This window comes from Pholcus phalangioides, unplaced genomic scaffold (genome assembly GCF_987345545.1).
Source record: "Pholcus phalangioides strain wild (caught in Gottingen) unplaced genomic scaffold, Ppha-v1.0 ptg000020l_1, whole genome shotgun sequence".
NCBI classification, from domain to species: domain Eukaryota; kingdom Metazoa; phylum Arthropoda; class Arachnida; order Araneae; family Pholcidae; genus Pholcus; species Pholcus phalangioides.
The window spans coordinates 11001598-11022177 of NW_028301613.1; the positions used below are offsets into that span (position 1 = coordinate 11001598).

General features: G+C 35.4%; 1 protein-coding gene across 5 annotated transcripts in view; it reads left to right on the top strand.

Moving 5' to 3' along the window:
- The window catches only part of Cog6 (conserved oligomeric Golgi complex subunit 6), a 209964-nt gene that overhangs the window by 134478 nt on the left and 54906 nt on the right, over positions 1–20580 (top strand). For all 5 annotated transcript variants that reach the window (XM_089248666.1, XM_089248668.1, XM_089248670.1 and 2 more), the window contains one exon: positions 7343–7499. In XM_089248666.1, the coding sequence (XP_089104792.1) occupies positions 7343–7499 (157 nt within the window). The remainder of the gene's footprint in view (positions 1–7342; positions 7500–20580) is intronic.

Sequence of the window (20580 nt, forward strand, 5' to 3'; positions counted from 1 at the left end):
TAAAGTATTTTTAAAAGATTTTTTTTTGGGAGCAAAAATGTGATATTGAATTTTCATTCAAAACATATTTACATGTTTGCATTACATTTTTATAAGATTATTAATTGTTGGATGATGATTATTATTAATCCAACAAATCTAATGCACCCAAAATCCTCAATTTTGACCTCCACTCAGAGTCTCAGGAACCTCATCTCCACCCAAAAGTTGAAGTACCTATACCACTCTTTACCAAATTAGTTAAAAACAAATCCTACGAAATTTTGGAACTTCTTCAGACCTAAATCTGTTTGACCCACTTCTCTCAAAATCTCAAATTAAAACATCTCATCTCCTTCAGATATTGCTACTGAGTTCAATTTGGCTTTCTGCTCAGTTTTTTCAGTTTTGATCTCATTCCACCACAATACTCATTCGTTGATTCTGTCCATAACTCAAATCCCGCCCTTTTCACTAAAGAAGATATTTTAAAGTTACTAAAAAACTGAAACCCCATTCTGTAGGCCCCAATCACATTCCTAACTCCATTCTCAAAAATTACGCGGAAGAAATCTCAGAGTATCTTCTAATCTTATTTAATGTCTCCACTGAACACTGCCATCGTCCCCACCAATTAGAAAATCAATAAAATTATTCCCATTCACAAAACTGGTCCCCTCTCCCACCCCGTTAACTTCAGACCAATATCTATTACTTCATCCTGTTGTTAGATTTTCAAATATGTTAAAGCAAAGGAAATTCACGCTCATTTAGACTCTGACTTTTTCTTTCCCAACCAACATGGCGCTTCAGACGATCCCTTTCTACTACATCCTAACTGTCCCTTTTCATCCATGACCTTTCCAAAGCCATTGATAAGTTACAAACTGATATCATCTTGGGTTTTTTTAAAGCCTATGATAAAGTTCCACACAACAGACTCCTCCTTAAAACTTTCAAATCTGGGTCTGTCTTAATGTACAATTGCTCAAATGGTTACAAGCTTTCCTAAAAAATCGTAAACAATTCATTCATTTTAAACATCATGATTCACCTTTTTCCACTGTAAACTCGGGTACTCCTCAAGCAGCGGTTCTCTTGCCTTTATTGTTTTCAATATATATATAAACAATCTCCCTGAAACCTTCTACTGCACCACTAGATTTTTTGCTGATGACTGTGTAATCTACTGCACTGAGGTCAGGGACCCCTACACCTCTAATAACATTGACAAACTTGAATCTATCTAAAATAAATCTTCCCGCTTTATTCACGACTGCTGGTCATCTTTTAGTTCTGTTTTGGATCTTAAACTTGAAATTAATCTCCACCCACTCACTTCTCACTGACTTATCTCCCACTTAGCCATGCTTTACAAGATTAGTCATAATCATTTAAATTTTGATACATTCTGTATTCTGACTAAGCCTTCCTATGTTTCCAATAGACTTGACCACCTCAAAAAATTGAAACCTATTTTTGCCTCTACACATTGTTTTAAATTCAGTTTCTTTCCCAATACCATAGTTGAATGGAACAAGCTCTCCTATACTATTGTTAACTCCCCACAATCTTCGATTTTTTGTCAAATGTTTCAAACCATATGTCTATAAATCTACCGCATCCTTTTGTATAGGCCTTGGGCAAACAATATAGGATAAATAAATAGGTTTTATACAGTTACACATCAGACTTTCATAACTGAAATATCAAGAGACAAAAATAACATTATCTCATAACAAAAAGAAAATAACTTTGTGAGATTCTTAAATTGAGCATTGGTAACGAATACTTTCAAGTGAAACAGAACAAAAAGTATAGTTTTCTCCAATAATAAGACCTAACCAGAAAATATGCCCTAGCTTGATTTTTCAAGATGCTCATAATATAAGCCCAACCTCCCGAAAATTAGTCTGTTAAAATTGTCAGCCAGATGAAGGCATTCTGTTGCTATACATGGCAGGTTGTCTTGTATAAAGTGATATAAATATACAATATTGTTATTGACATTTGTATTTAATGATAATTCACATTATTCTGTAGTTTTGAGTTCCCAAAAATGGCTAATTTGGACAAGTGGAAAACACCTCCAGAGTAATGAATTCTCAGAATGACTGCTATCTCCTCCTCTTAATTATCTCTTTTTTTTAATTATCACTGCTCCTTTAAAATATTTAAGAATTTAATTTAATGAAGTTTGATATTCTTCAATAGTATTTGATGAAAAAAAAGAAAAACTCGATGGTTCTGGTTACGTAGCTAAAGGTTTTATTTTTGACGGATCAGGACACTTTTGAATACATTTTCCGCAGTGTTTGGAAAATTTGGAGAAAAAAAAAATTCAGACACCATCCTGATTTCTCAATTTTCATTATCCAAATTCGTTTGTTTTACCACAAATAATTTTCTTGCTGCAGTTCTGTATACAACTCAAGGTTCAGATACAAAGTTCGTACAGTCCTTGAAAACCCTTGAAAGTCCTTGAAAAAAAAAGTTAATTTTCAAGTCTTTAAAAGTCCTTGAAAAATCATTACAGTCCTTGAAAAAAATAATAATGGTTTTCAACTGCTTATAAGTGCTTGAAAAAAATTATTTTGTGTGAATTTCTTCCATAAATTTTTGTCCTCCTCAACTTGATCCCTTCTGAACCATATTCCACTAGGGCGAAAATGTGTAGAGCAACAAGGGTACAATGATTATGTAACACTGTTCAAAGCATGACATATGGTCACGCTTACCTGAGGTATTTCTATGTTTAAAAAGATGTTGCCTAAAATATGGCAACAAAAAATTTCCTCGGTTCAAAATATTTTAAACTATTGAATGTCAGTTGAATAGATGTGGGCTGACCATATTTCCTTGATAAAAATAAGGGAAAATCGCCAATTGTCACCAAAAATGTTAACAAAGGTAAGCAAAGTTGCCAATTATTGCTAAAATTGCCAAAGAAAGCAGAAAATGAAACACCATTGCATTGAAGCAGAAGATTTAAATGGATTGTATATGGGGGGGACATTAACATGACAATATTTAAAGTCATAATTATCATAATATAATTCATAGGATTAGGAAAATAATTTTAATACTTAATTTCAGTAAAGGAAAAAACACTTCAATTGGCTTTGTAGAAAGTATATGGAAAATAATGGGACATTTTTTCATGAAAAAATTGGGATGGCCAAAATTACATGAAAATATGGGAATGTCCCAGGAAATACAGGTCATATAGTCACCCTAGATTACATGCTTTTTAATTTTTTTTCATCGAAGGCAAAGTTCAAGTTTCAAACATAAAATGATTTCTGCTTAAACGTTATTTGCATGCTGAACTACAGTGGCTTTTTTCAAAAGCAAGACCTTTAGAACTTTACATTGTCTACAAGTTGAAATGGGAATTATAATTGCTTTAAAAAATTATGTCTTTAAATAATTGGCGTTTCAAAATTAAAAATGAGTAAATGTTGAATATAAATTGAAAAATCCAAGTAATTTATATTTTGTAAAAAATCACTGTTTTTATTTTTTTTATCAATCGTGATATGAATGTCCTTGAATTTTAAAATTTTGGCTGGAAAAGTGCTTGAATAGTCCTTGAATTTTTTTACTTTCAAAGAGTATAAACCATGAGATACAATTATGCAGAAGTGGGTGTGTTGGTGTGAACAATTATTCCCTTGTTGTATGGTCAATTTTATTAAGCAGATACATAATTTAAGGTCAGTAGCAGAATATGCACAGAAATGAGCAAAGAACATAGAAATGTATTTGTGAGTTTAATGTAGGTGTCACATTTTAGAAGGATGGCGTTTAATTTCCATTTAAATGCTGTTTACTTGCATTCTACAAACAAATATTTGTTAGAAAAATGTGTGGTAATATATTTTTTTCATTATTAGTTTCTTGGGGAGAAGTTTTTTGAAAATTAATTTATACACTACACATAATTAGCCTCTAAAATTTTGTTCAGAACATGCAGGCATCAGTGAAATATATTGTGGTATTTGATATTGCATGCAAATAATTTTAAAATTCAATATTGTTGTAAAAATTATGTAAATAGTCCTTATTTATCATTTATTATGTCATTCTCATCTGTAAATATTCATTTTCTCTTGTAAAAATGAAAATTAGGCATTTGTCTGTAAATATCGCCAAGTTAGCAACAAACTTAATGACAGCTCTGAAGATTTGACAATGTCAAAGAATTGCAAAGATCCTGTAAGAATCATAGAGATGGTTCTTTAAGGTTTCTTTTGCTTATATAGTGGTGCCACAAGGGTGGAACTATGAGTTTTGTTGAATTTTCTTAAACACGAAATCTCTTGTATCTTAGAGAAGTCACTCTTTGTTTTTAGTTTGTTTCGTTAAAACCTCAAATTTGTTGTCCTTCAAATTACTTTGTGTTGTGCCATCTCGAGTGCTTTTGAGAATTATGATGTACATTATCTGGAACAGTTTGGTGTCAAAAGTGGGATATGGTAGTTTTCTCCGAAGCCAGTTTTCGGCAGCCAACATCTGTAGCACTTTGGCAGCTTCACCTCTTAGTGCAAGGCCTTGAGAGCACAGTCTTCTCCATTCCTAGAAGCTTGCACATGCTGCCGAAAACTTCTGAAGTGAAGTTTCTTTCCTGGTCGGAATAGATCAGCATGGGTACTCTGAATCAAGATACCTAATTTCACACCAAAACTTCCGCCAGTATCACTACTTCTTCATCAGGATACGCTTTCGGCCACCTGGTAAAATCTTCCATTACCACAGATATGTGCTTGTGACCATTGGGGATTATGGGTAACAGTCCAAGGATTTCCAGGGCAATTCTCTTGAATAGCGCACCAACGTCATAGTGTTAAAAACGGGCACGGGTATGCTTCAGTGGTCCTTTTTGAGTGGTGCAAAGGTGACACTGATTATGTGAAGGAACCTACAGAGTTGTGAAGAAACTAAATGATGTCGTAGCTTGAATGCAAAGGATACCATCATCGAAGTGTGAGGTGGTCCATTTCACCAGGCTAGCTCCTTACTATAGTGAGTGAACAAGTGCGGCCCATCGACTTGAGGATTGAATTTCTCAGGACAAACAATTCTAAAATTGTCATACTGAGCGTACAAGCGAGCTTTCAGAGCGGCGAGCTGTGCATGGCATCACAGCAGGAGGCCTATCAAGCATGTCTCCAACCACTGCCAATTCCTCTGTTCCAATGCTGCCATGACATGATGCAACTTGCAACTATGAAAGTTGCATTCCCGGATTCATATTGGATCTAAATTGCAAGACAGCAAAATGAAAGCAAAAGTCATAACAAAAGCTATTTTTTTCCACTATTAACAATTAAATACTTTTAACATTAACAATTAAGTTCACCGGTGCGCTTAACAATATGAATCATTTTTCCGATCTAAAAATTTTATGAATCAAAGTTTTATTACAATAAAATATTCTGATCTCACCCAAAACGTCCAGCAGTTCATAATTCTCAATATAAAGCTGAGTATTCCAGTCGTCTCTTTGAAGATGCAAAATCAGCTTTCCTCAGGAACCGGTTCGTCAATTATAGACTTGAAGCTACATCGTAGATGAATCAACTGAGCTTCTGGAGTGGTTATCCAATGGCAGTTTTGGCAAACTGTGTCACCTCCAAACCTTAGCACGTTTCCGTAGAGGATCACCCAATATCCAGTCATCGGACGTTCTCGATCACCACAACCCGACATGGTCTCAACTTTAAAATTTGTAACAACCGCCATAGGGTCCTTCGCCTATAGCGGTTGTTACAAATTTCATAGTCCTCAACGAGATCACCCCACTTGGTCTGCAATAGAGCTCAAAGTAAACATTATATTGTAAAGTACCAGCTGGTAAAAGTACCTTGGCACGATTAATTAGCAAATTTACTTCATGTTAGCTTCAATCGGAATGAGCAGATTGCAACTGACTTGAAACAAGTATTTATACATTAAGGAATCTGTATTTTTCACGGCATAATCGAATTACCGGTCCGGTACATCTCAGGATACAAAAAATAGTCAAAATATCAGCAGAATTTACATATTTTAAATTGAAACAATCGGTACTCCAAAAGGACAACAAAACAACCGAGATAAATCTGCCGCAATTGCCAATCGTATGGCAATCACGATCGACCTCCGGGAAAACAAAGGTAAATATTTATACATCTTCTAATAGGTAAACAAAATATTTAACTCAAATCACCTATGAGATTGAATCAAATGGGGACTTTTGCGTCATGGGTCTAATGATACGTTACAAACTTTGTTATCTCAGCCATCACTCCAGCGAAAGTAAATTGCGACTTGAGTTGCAAGAACCACAGTTATGGGTTTGAACAGTAGAATTGTGGAGGTTTCAGAGCCCCTCAATTCACGTTAGTCAGTTCTTGAGCCATTGTAAATAATACCACAAATATAAAAATATATAAAAACAAACTACAATAAATGCAGTATAAAAAAAAACTATAATGAACGTGCGACGAGATCACGTCCGCTGTTACCAGTTCCATGTACGAGGCTGAAAGGAGTGATGACATCTTTTATGAAATATATTTAATTTATAAATGTATACGGCATAAATAAATTACTATAAAAAAAAACATTATTTTGACAACAACGGTCCTGGCCATTCAGCAATCTGAAATGTTGTAAAGAGTCAGATCTAATTGATTGGGTGCAAAACGTCAGCAGCAATAAACATCCAATGAAATTCATGACAAAGTCTTAGGTCTAGCTTTAACATTCATTGTCCGAAAGTATTGATGGCAGCTCCATTTACAGCAAACAACTGAAGCTTGTCTGGCTTATGTCAAGAATCCTCTTTGCTTAGTGGAATACATCAGTGCCAGTATCTGTTGGAAAATGCAGGCCAGAGGAGCATTGTGATTACTTAATGATCGATGTTCTATCACCTGATAGGGTTTCCTGGCCGAATTGTTAGCATAACCCTAAGTCTGTAGCCATTGTTGGCAATTTACATATTGTTTTACATTAATGTTTCAAATGAGTTGTTACATGATTGTTACACGTATGTGAAGTTGGTGCTGCCATCAATATTTCAAATTGTAAGTGAAGTGTAATGATAACAAATTAGTGCCATTGTAGAGGCAGTTGCTGTTGTAGCAAAAATGTTTAATTGGTAGATTGGCTCATATTTGCACCTCAAAGTTCAAAAATCAACTTCAGCTGTTGGATAACCAAACCACTTTATGGATACAGTACTGGCACAGGCAATGAATTCGGAGGGAGGATGAAAATTGGTTGAAGGTGCTTTGATAATAAAGATTTTGTTTAAAGTTCTGCATTATTTTTTAGATTTTGCTGTTGGAAAATCTTATGTATAATTCTATTTCAGAGCGAGAAAGTAAAATACAGAATTCATTGTCACATATCACTGAAGGATTGTGCAGACCCCTGAAAATCCGTGTGGAGCAAGTTCTTATGTCTGAAAAAGATGCCATCACCCTGTTCAAATTATGCTCTCTACTAAAATTTTATCACCATACAGTAAGGTAGGTGACTGGAATATAAACTAATGCTTTGTTATGAGTTCAACTTCCTTAATTTTTACGAAACAGTTAAAAAAATTTTGAATTGCCATTTTTTCGAATTAAAAAGTTATTAATGAATGTTTCGTTGCTAATCAGCCAAAATTCTAAGCAATAAATGGTTTTTTTACTTGATTTTCAGGTTAGTCACGAGCGTTATGAAATATGTATTGGGTGTGTGTGTGTTTGGATTATACAGTCAACACTCAATATATTCCAACAAAAATGTCTAACAATCCAGCCATGAAACCCATGGACTCCGGTTTTAATTATTGTTTTTTTATTACTTTTACTATCCTTATGTAAAATATTACTTGCATATCTTTAAAACTTTTTGAGAAAATAAGAAGTTAAAATTTATTTTAAAAAATGATGCAGATAACATGTCTAAGACTTGCTTTTTAAGCGACATTGTTTGAGAAATCATAAGAATAAATCATAACATTTCATTTTTCAACATATTCAAGCAAAATATGAGATTTAAAGTAGCACTAACATGTAAAATTTATGCACAAAAAGAATGTAAACTTTGTTTTTGAAAAAAAAATTTAAATTTTTTTACCATGGAAAATCTTATGAAGAGTTATAAAATATATATAGTATATTAGTATAGAGTATATTAATTACCAAAAATCTTTTTAAAATTTTTCCTAAATTTGCTAATGATGCTAAAAATGTAAAGGACCGTGGGAAAAAATATAGTAAAGTACACGCTTATATAACTAGACTCAGATTTTTATGACCTGAAAAACATGAAAATATGACATTATAATTTTTCCATTATTTCATCTTATTAAGTTAAAAAATAAACATAAAAGAAACAATTTACCATTTTAATAAAAATTCTCAGGCCATAGTTGTAGGTTCTGTTGCAAGACTTTTCAATAGGAGAGATTGACTTACATTTGCGCCTGAATCTGGAAAACAATAGAAAACCAACTTCATCTAATTACCACTATGGTACCAATGGTATTTGAATCCAGGTGTTTGCAAATCCCTTATGATGCCCACATGACTGCACAGCAGCTACCATCAATGCTGAAACTATTCTCCCCTGAAAAAAATTCTATAACTTACTCTGGGGGTGAACAATTCCACTTTCCTTATATAATGCCCGTTCTGCGCTTGTCATTAGATGAGGAACTATTGTAAGGAACGTGCTAAGGAAAATTCCTTATGCGGCGCTCTCCCCTTTGCGTTGAGCATTGTCCTTAGGATCACGTGACGGGTTGCGAAGGAAAAAACCGGTCTTTCGGTTCAGTCATTAGTTGCTACGGTTCAGCTCACTATTCAACCAATCAACGTAAAGCAAAAAGTTTATAACTACTACTACATAATAAAAATCAATATTTCTTCAACATTTGTGGCAACAATTGCTTTATTTACTTTATTTTCGCGTAATATTTTTTTCTTTACATTGGCATGCGCAAAAGTTTCCTCTTATTTTTAATAATTTTTTATAAGATATTTTAATAATTTTTTTATAAGATATTTTGATAATTTTGCTACTGGACGTATAAATTTGAGACAATTCAAGTTTATTTGAATAGAAATTTTAAATTACAATTTTTTTCTGAAAGATTATAATTTTAATTTCTCATGACATATTATCAATTAGAGGTTAATACAGCAAGTGTCATGCTCAATCATTGGGGGAAAATATTGACCTTTCAGGTCTATGAGTTTTAATGGCTCATGTTTTAATGTTAACGATTTTCTCACTTAGGAAAATGTATTGAGATTTCTTATCCATCCAGTCTTGACATGTTGGAACTGTAGCTATTCCCCCTTATATACATGTTTGGCAAATATTATTTGATACTATATATTTTGATATTGCTTGAGCCATGTCATTCACCATATCTTGCAATAAAATTTTAATTTCTTTCCAATCACTTCATTAAATTTTTTGACAACATAAGTAATCAACTGCAGTGAAAAGCTTTGGACAGAAAATTTTGATGTGTCGACAAAATAAGTCATTCTAAATGGAAACGTTATTCATTTTATAATTTCAGATGCATTTAATCAAAAAAATAAATTATATAACTCTGGTTCAAATAAATCAAAACTGTATTCCACTGAGCTGTTTAAATGTTTGCATAGAAAACTGTTTTTTGTGTAACTAATTCTAGATTTATTGTAGTACTTAAATGTAACATTCATAAACATTTTTTCTAATTATAATCACAAAGAAAACAAACTCATTTACTGCTTACGATCATGGATAAATTTATTAGATATATGTGTGAACAGTATTTCATACACATATATGATTGCAGCTGTGTATGAATATACAAGTAAGTGCTAGTTAATAGAGTTGTTGCTGAAAAAACAATTTCTAGTTTTACACTGGTAGGCTATAACTTGTCATTGCATTCAACATTTTCACCTGAAATGAAAAGGGTAAATTGTATGATAGTTTTGAGTATTGAACTTTGTGCATGTCAAAAAATTCCAAAGAAAAATGAAAGAGATTCAACTTACCTACTTACCTATGGTTTAATCCATCAGTACATAAATACACGCCATGAGCACCGATTTCTGTCTTACACAGGCATGTAATATCTTCATTTTACAACTCTCACTTCAGTAAATGGTCAAGAACCTAATATGCATTTCAAATAGTATATAACAAAGTACCAAAATATATAAATAATAGTACCAAACATATTTCAATGTATCAGTGGTGTGATGGAATAAAATAACATGTTATTTGTCAACTAAAACAATTTGCCAACTGCTAGTACTACTAAACCACATATACAAGTGATAAATATATTTCTAAGGAATTTCTAATTGACATGTTTTGGGAAGTGTTACTTGTATACCTAAGTTTTTGTGTCCCTAGCAAATTTATTGCAATGTATGAAGTATGCATGTTTTATGTTCGACTTACTATCACTATTTTCGATACTGAAAGTGATGATGATAGGTGCTTGAGTTTTTGTGCTCTGAGTACTATATATTAAGGGTCAATCTGTTCTCTGTGGACAGATATATATATATATATTTCAGCCACCTCGTTGGGCATTTTATCTGTTGTAGCCTTTGTTTTTGTGTATATATATTACTAATATATATACTTTATAATATATATATATATATATTACTAATATATATAATTACTAATTAATAACCTACCCTCAAGTGTCAATTATACCATTCGAACAACAACATTGAACACTTGTAACAATGTTCCTACTTAATAAGTATAACACAGTAGTACAGACAATTATTGTTTTCTTAAATTTCTCTACAGACCCTTTAATATAAAGAATTTGTTCTTTATAATTTATTATGTTTTATGCTTATATCTCATGGGGACAGGGGAATTGTCAGGAGAACCCCAAACATGAAATTTTTCTCCACCAGTGATTTGAGCAAGTTCATAAAACAAAATTGTACAGGCTAATTTTAAATACATCGTTTAATGCAAATGACATATATTGTACATTGTACTCATAGGTGCCGGAACCTAGGGGCTGAGGCCATTTGAGCCCCCCCCCCCAATAATTTCTTAAAAAACAATTCACTACGCCTTCCCTCTCCTGTGTATGTGATAGGTCCCATATATATGTATATATGGGACAACCAGCAAGTTTTAGGCCCCCCTCAATGTTTTCATGTCGGCACCTCTGATTGTACTGTACAGTATATCAAAAGATTTAATACAGAACTGATAATATTGAACATTTTTCAATCTTTGTCTGCAACCAACCTATCACTAAGAGTGCTGCAGTAATTTAATGATTAGAAGTTATGCAGAGAATGTGGACGAGGTGCATGTGTGGTTTGGTAGTGCAAATGAGATTTGCGCGCAATTTTTGACAGAAGTATGTAATACAGTCAAGTATTTCGAATGCTGGGGGAGTTCAGAAAAATCACTTGTCCCGGGGTCTATGCAGTACCTCTTAGAGATAGATGGTGCTGGTCTATGACTCTTAAGACAGCACGAAAATATGTGCTAACAGAAATATAAAATGTGACCTTATCGATACAGACCAAACATAATACATTATTATTATAATACATGTTTTCCATGTTTATATATGAACAAATTTAATTTTAATATTTGCGAATGTAGCTTGCATATATGATCATCTCGCTATCTGTACACACACAGCCGGAACTGGGGGGGGGGGGGTAATTGCCCCGGTCGGCAAAATTTAGGGGTGACAGTTTTAAGTGTTAACAAAAAACACTGTTATAAAATTATCGAATTTTACAGTTGTAGAGACGGCAAAATTATGTTTGCACCGGGGAGCAAAAATCCTAGTTACGGCCCTGTGAGTACTTATTTCACAACGATGTCAGTTGTAGGATTTTTTCTCCTAAAGCCTCGAGTATGTATAAAACATCAATAATCATTTAAAATGATTGAAATGCTGTGTTAAGAAAAATAAAAGAAAATTTATTTCATTCATAGTTAACACCTACCTTCCACTCAACAGCAACTCTTGTCTTCGTCTTTGGCTCAAGCTCCTCGCATAGCTGGCTGTATTTTTTGTTTGCCTAAATATATTTTCTTTTTTTCACATTAAATGCATGTATGAAGCATTAATAGCACGGAAAAACACTAGGAGAATTTTTTGAATAGAAAATATCTTGCATCCGAGCACACATCACGCAGCTATTACAGAGAAAAAAGTTGTCATTACAAGCTAACGAGAGGGGCCTCTTTGTCGTTATCGTTGTCATTATACAAGGAAAAAAAAATATTTATTTAGGGAAAGGTGAGCGCGGAGTGCGGAAATTTTCCCTTTTTCGTTAAATAACGGCAAACAGCGTGCGTAAGGAAAAAACTGGTTCTAAGGACAACGGGATTGTTCACCCCCTGAACTCTTAAGTGTCAAAATTGAAGAAAGGGAGGGCAACTATCAAACTTGAGAGAGTGGCAGTTTTGGGAGAGGGAGAAATAAATTTTTTCTTTAAATTTCAAAACAGTGCAAAAAACCTTGTTATAGAGCTTTGGAATTTTACATTGACAGGGAGCGGTGGTAGAGCCAAGTCTACTCCTCCTGATAGAAATCGCTGTGTTTAGGCACAATGAAAATGCAAAGATTTTGAGTGTCCGAATGAATAAAATTTTTCGTAAGTGCTTGACATGCCATTCAGAAACATAGCAAAGGAATCCTCCAAGAACAAAAATATTACCAATGGGAATGCAAAAGAATTTGCTGAAAAGAAAAGACAAGAATTCATTGTAAGCGCATACTGCATTTCTGAAGAAAATGCCTACAGATTAAAATTTTCAGTGATAAAATTACCAAAACATATGACTGATTGCTTGAAAAATTCCTAAAATATGACGATCACAAAAAATGCTTAAAATATGACCAATAACGTGAAAATGGCCAAAATATGACTGGTCATAAAAATCCGCAAGCCCTACTTATCAACATACCCTGTATATAACATACGGTTTTTTAAACTGGGATTTTTTCCCATTCCCTTTCATATATTTTTACTTATGTTATTACTCGTACATATATCACATAAAACTATACTGTGGATATAACATATTAAAAATACTGTTAACTTAGAAAACAATTTGGTTATGACATATTGCAGAGAAAAATGTGGAAAAAATTCATCTAGAAACTTACTTATGTGTGCAACATGTACTGTATGTTAATGATATGTTATTTTCACGGAAAGCCATAAAATTTTTATAATAATGAAAATTTATTATCAAAGTAATTGCATTAGCTGCAAATACAGTAGAACCTCATTATAAAGGACAGTTAAAAATGGTAATACTGTAATAGTAAATGGTGCTTATTTTTATCTGACATTTTGCATTTCCAAGCAAGTGATTGAGAGAGAGAGCATCCATTTTTGTGTAAACGTGGATGCACTGCATGATTTGAACTTGAACTACCAGACAGATACCCACGTTAATATTCCTTACGGAACCTCTAACGTAAAGAGTATCTGTTGGAAAAGTAGCAGCACCTTCCCCAGCGCATCAAATCTATCCACACCACCTGATCAAACATGAGAACTCTTTTTCAAAGTATATGGGGATAAAAAAAATTAAAATATATAGTAACCACAAAATATAATGTAAAAATTAAACATTTGTGGAAGCACAATGCATGTCACAGTCCAGGTACATATGTATGAAAACAACAGCTATATAAATCATATATCAGTTATGTAACACTGGAAAGCACAGAACAATGAAAAATAAACATTTGTGGTAAGCGCAATGCAGGTCACAGTCTGAGAAAAAAAACTAAGGAACAACAGAAATGCAAATATGGAAAACACAAAAATGCTAATAACAATTTTAATAAAACACAAGAAATATTCAAAACTTAAGCATCTGTGATAAGCACAATGCACGTCACAGTCCAAGCAGGGCCGTCTTTAGAGTATCATGGGGCCCCTGGGCCAAGTGATTTTTCTGAGATCCCACCTGGCAAATTCTCAAAAATTTTAACTGGTTCTCATTTTTGTGAGGCCCACATTCTCTTGAGGCTCCCGGGTTAAGACGGCACCAATTCCAAGTAAGTATGTATGAAGAATAGAAAATAAACATCAGTTAAATCACTCTGGGGAAACACAAAACAATGCAAAATGTGAACACATTTTTACAATTTCAATGTAGTCATTAGATTTGGGGTATTGATGCTGATCTGGTGATCAATCTAGTCACCATGGTGAAGACAGGGAGGTCTTTACTACTCTCATCAGATTCAAAGAGATCATCTTCACTTTTACTGTGCGGTAACGACAGATTTTTCTTTAGAACAGCGGTTCTCAACCTTTTTGTGACTCGCAGAGCCCTTTTAAGTCTCGGTTTTTATGGTGGAGCCCCTAGGGTCTACCTTATGTTTTACAATTAAATAAAATAGCCTAACTGGGGGGGGGGGGGGGGGTTAGTAGATAAATGCAAAGTAAAAAAAATCTCTAAACAATTATTTGAAATGCCCTTACAATGAAATTAGTATTGAAAACTTACCACAAACAAAAATTTGAAATCTACCACAATATCTCAATTTATAATCCTACTTACACACGCAACCGAGAGATACACGGGTTATTATCAAAATTTACCCATACATAGAATTTCTTCCAAATTTCAATAAATCAAACCATTTATATTGTAAATGGTTATCATTTTATTATTACGAGAACAACAATACCATCCTAATAAATCGGAGGTGTACCCAGACTCGACCTTTGGAGGGAGCCCATGAACTTTCTTTCAGAGAAATGTGGAGTTACTAACCTCCAGAAGCATTTTAAATCAATAGATTGAGACAGCAAATAAAGGTATTTTTTTTATCGTAATTTAAATTTTTTCACCAAATATTTTGAAATATTTTTAACTTTTTATCGTCTGGGGAAGAAGGCACAGACCCGTATGCCTATCCAGCCCTACACCTCTACGCTCAAACTCACTTCCTCCAATTTACATCAAACTAAATTCAAATGCATCGTCGTTCATTATGAATATTTTTTCTTCATAGAAGGCAATTCAAATTCAGTATGTATTAAATATATCGTAACTAGAGTGCAGTGTAATGCAAAAGTAGGCTTAAATTAGGACGTAACACGAAATAAGTTATCAATGAAAAATGTAAAATGTATCTACGTTTGATCAAGTATGATAGCACATTTGATAAATGAGACACCTGTGCTCGCATTCGTTTGCGCAGTTTTCTTATTTCAGGTTCAATTGATGATAATTGCAGACGAATGTCCGGTTCTGCATTCAGGCTGCTTCTGCATTTCGTTTTAGTTCCTATGTATGTGGAGAATCCTGCTTCACAGAGATATGTGATTGAGAAAGGCAGCAGTACTAATTTTGCTTTCTCAGACAAGGTTTTAAATTCATCTTGTAATTTAAGCCAAAATTCGGGTAGGCTTTGGTTTTGGAATGCAATTTTTAGTTCGCTGTGTGATGTCAAATCTATGAAGACCTCGTATTCTTCTGAGTTTAAGCTGGATGGTCTTTTGTTCACGCTGAATACATTCAATACCCATTTAAAGTGATCAAGCACCTTCTCTTGAGCTGTAGGAAAATAATGTTCAGAAGAGTCTTTCAAAGCTTCAAGATGTACCCAGATAGCTTTTTGCACTGTTTCTTGAATTTTCAGACTATTTTCCGTCAGGAAGCTCTTTATTAGAGGAAAGCAATCCATGTCTTCAACACATTCCAACCAATATACAAGTTTCCTCTTGAAAGAAGACACTTTGGCATTTGCATCCAAAATGGTGGGTTTTTTTCCGTGTAATGATAAATTCATTTCATTAATTTTGTTGAAAATATTGGCCAAATATGCAAGTTTGCACACCCAGTCTCCATCGTTCAAACCCTGCGGCAATAAAACGTTCTGATTCATCCAAAATGCGGCTACCTCTGAGCGAAGTTCCATCAAACGCGTAAGCGCTTTCCCTCGAATGTGCAACAGGAGGGACACATGGTGACTTCCCATGTCTTCGCACATTTTTTTGAAGAGCCTGCTTTTAAGAGTCCTCAATTTGATGTAGTTTATCATTCTTATGGCATCATTCAACACAGCCATAAGTTTGGTAGGCATTTTTCTCAACGCTAGTGCGTGTCTGTGCAGGACGCAATGGCTACTGCTACATTTTTTTGCCTTATTTTTAATTCTGGCAATTGCTCCAGCATTGTGGCCCATCATTGCCTTTGCACCATCAGTACATGCATCTATACAGTTTTTCCATGGTAAATGATAATAATTTGATGATAAAAATTTTTCCAAAAGATCAAATATCTCACTCCCTGATGTGTTGGTTGGCAATGGTTTGCAGAAAACGAGGTCTTCCTGAAACGTTTGTAAATGAACATATCTAGCAAACACCATTAAAACTGCCAACCCGGCAACGTCGGTATACTCATCTGTTCGTAGTGCAAATTCGATGCAGCTGATGAGTGCATCTTTAGCCTCATCAGCCATATCAATGATTCGTCTAGCTACAGTGCTGTTCGATAAGGAAATGTTGGAGACTAACTTGGCAGCTTTTTCATCAAGCAAACAATTTACAATATCTATTGTACATGGTTTAATCAGATTTTCAGCTATTGTATAAGCTTCACCAGCTCGAGCAACACGGTAACTTATGAAGTAGGAAGCTTCCAATGTTTTGTCATTGTTGGTTTTACCAACTACTGTCATGTTTTTCTGTGAAGCCAACATTTCGTTGCACTTTCTCTTGAAAAAAGCAATCGGTTTAGCTTTCAACTCAGGATGGTGTCCTCGAAATGACATCATAGTTTCGCTGGAAACATGGAACTGTTGGTCAACACATTTCCACAAATCACACAGAATGGTCCACTAGTTCACCAAACACCAACTCTGGCCATATCGCTATATTGCAATTTACTGCCATTAGTGAGATGGGTTGGAAGTGAAGGCGCTGTCTATCGGTGGTCGCCTCGAGTTCGTTAGGGAAAATATCTTATCTATATTCTCCCTTGGGTTCGAACCCGGGACCCTGACAACAACCTTCACGATGGTAGACGAGCATCTTACCACCATGCCACTCGGGCACAGAATGGTCCACTGTCACTTATGTCTGTGAATCCCATATTGAAGTAACTTTCTTCATATTTTCTTTTTTTTGGTCTATGGTCTTTTCCCCAATACATCACTTCTGCCGCATTTTGCAAAGGGGGAATGAGATGGCACCACAGATTCAGAATTTTTTTTTTGCGGAAATATCTTCTGACAAACAAACGATGAAATGCATTGCTTGGATATCATTTTTTCTTAGCGTTTGCTCATCTAGCGAAGCAGTGGAGGAAGCTGCAGGTTTGTTCACTCTTTGAAGCCAGCGATTCATGCCTAAAAGAAAATCACGCAGGAATACGAAAATAATTAACTATATCATAAACCAGAATACATTCCCATTTACGAACTAATTGTCTGGTTGATCTCGTGAAAACCAGCATCAGCCATAGACGGATACAGAGAAGAGTGAAGGGGGTGATCACTCCCCGCTCAGTAAAAGTTGTATTATGGGCATAGGTGGTAAAATTTGCCTCGTTCACTAAACACATCCTCTGTAATTAGCCCACTCCCCTGTTCAAGGATCCGCATATGGTTTCAGGTGCACAGAGACGCCGATATGGAGAAAACATTGAGGGAGTGGAAAATTACCAGTCATCTCGTATAAACGAGACTCAAGCCCTTATGTAGGAGGGGGAAGGGATGTGTTGCATTGTATATTCATTTATTATTAGGGAGGCTCAGCCAACACCTTCTAGAGCAAGAAGTCTTGGCCCGAGATTTTTCGATGTTGTGGCGTCATCATGCTTCGGCCTGTTTTTCCCCCGTTGGTGTTTGTCGTTGTCCCTGATCGCCATATTGACAGCCGTTAGCATGCACGTGCGCGCAGTTTTTAATGATAAATTTCTATTTTAAACATTTATTTTATTCATTTCTTGGCAAGGCAATAAACAATATTGTTATTCAAGTCCTTTAAAAAGAATAGTTGAAGGAAACACAACAGCTAATCCGGCCACCAGCGAGCTTCGGGGGAATTAAGTCTAGTCCTATCGGGACAGCTGCATATAAAATCACACAGGTTAGTTAATTTTTTACTATTACATGAAATGCATTGATGAATATTCTGTAATATTATTATTGCAAACATCGTTAATCTCATAATCCCAATTTTCATACTCATTGCTATACATAGGGATAGGGCTTTATTAAGTTCATTGATAATATTGGTGCTGTGCTATTTTCATAATTTATAATGTTATCCTTTAATGTAAGAAATTTTTAACGAATAAACAGTTGAATGGAATTTGAATAATTGCAGAAAATATATTTCATGGCTCCCTCCTCCCTACATCCTGGAGCCGGGCTTCTATGATAAAATTTTTAGTGGATCCCACTCTAATATTTCTCATTGGAGCTTTTGATGTAATTTCAAATAATTACGTGAAAGGAAATATTTTATTTCATTCCCCCCTGCTGAAACTGGGTCCCTTGGTAAGATCTGCTAGGATCAAAGTAATGAAAATCCTAAATTTTTTTAATGTTACAATTTCAACTAAATACATTCAACAAATTTTGAAAAAATTCAAGTCTGATGATGCTAAAGGCGACGGCAATGAGAAGATGTAAATTTCATTCTTAAAGACATGAACATTTATTTACACACACACGGACAAGTTATACGCGACATCCATTCTGTACGACGAAATACAATCAACTCAGTGAGACGTTCGAAAACTTTCTGGCGATCCGTTGCTAGGTTACCATCCATCGCAAGGCGAAAAACGCTACAACGAGAAAACGTGACATCGTGACGTCACAGAGCATCGTTTATGATCAGTCACTACACACTCCCCCCCTAGTGTCAACGAAATTTGTGGTCGAATATCTGTCGGGGAAGTGGACGTGACGACCGGAGCGAGTCACAGTTGCTGGTACTGCTTGTGCTGGCAACGCTGTACTGGATGGCTGTATGGGCACTTCTGAAGGTACCTTAAAGCTATCTCCAAGGAAAGCTGGAATCAAACGATCAATGGAGATCCTCTTGCTTGCCCCATTGATGCCAATGTCGAAAAATTTTTCTCTGCGATCTTTGACAGGAAACGGGCCTTGATATGTTGGTTGTAAGGCAGGATGTGGTGCGTTGTTGCGTACGAAGACATGCGACGCGGATTGCAGATCACTAGGAATATACGTCGGCGTGTATCCGTGAGTTGTTGTAGGCACGGGCTTCATTGAACGCATTAGCTTTTGGATTTGATGGACGAAATCGGATTGTATAATGTCTGGTGTTTTCGAAAAATACTCGCCGGGCAACTGCAATGGTGTTCCGTACAGGATTTCTGTGGAAGAGCATCCCAGGTCTTCTTTCACTGCTGCTCTTAGACCCAGTAGAGCGAATGGAAGAGCATCAACCCAAGCAGGATTCGATTGAATACGGCATCTCAGGGCAGTTTTCAGCGATCGGTGTTGTCTCTCGATCAGCCCATTTGCTTGTGGATGATAAGCAGTCGTTTTATGATGTTGGAATCCTAGATATCTGCTCAAGCTTTGGAAAAGCTGGCTCTCGAACTGCCTGCCCTGGTCGGTGGTGATCCTGTGCGGTATGCCAAATCTTGCAAACCAAGTGGCAATTAATGTTTTGGCGACTGTTTCGGCAGTTTGGTCTGGCATTGGAGAGGCTTCGATCCACCTGGAGAATCTGTCTATCATCGTTAGGAGGTACCGAGAACCTTGGCATAATGGTAATGGACCAACTATGTCAAGATTGATATGCTGAAATCGGTTGTTATGTACCTTGAATTCAGCCAGCGCGGATCGAGTGTGTCGGGGAACTTTAGAGCGTTGGCATGGAATACATGCTCTAGTCCATTCACGACAGTCAGATCTAATTGAAGGCCAAACAAATCTGTCGCTCAGCAGTTTTGATGTTGCTCGGATGCCAGGATGTGATAAGCAATGCAATGATTCAAACGCTCGTCGTCGTTGAGAAATTGGTACAAAAGGCCTTATTTTGCCGTTTGACACATCACACCAAATTTCGGCTGTTGCGTCAGGAAGGCTGAGTTTTTTCAGTTGTAAAGATGATACACTAGAATTTAAGATGGTTTTGAGATCGTTGTCATTCTCTTGGTCAGCTGCGAGTTGCACATAATCTAAAGGTGTGGGTACAGAAATGGTCGATATTCTAGAAAGAGTATCAGCTGGAATATTTTCGACACCTTTTATATGAAGAATTTCTGTTGTGAATTGGCTGATAAAGTTCAACTGTCGTAGCTGGCGAGGTGAACACTTTTCTGGTTTCTGCCTGAACGCATACACCAACGGCTTATGGTCACTACAAATGCAGAACTGTCTTGCTTCTAGCATATACCTGAAGTGCTTGACAGCAGAATAAGCTGCAAGTAATTCTCTATCGTATGCAGAATAACTTCTTTGTGCGATTGAAAGCTTCTTTGAGAAGAATGCAAGTGGTTGTAGCTGATTATCGTTAGATACTTGATGCAAGGCGGCACCTATAGCAAAATCACTGGCGTCCACATGTAAAACTAATGGTGATG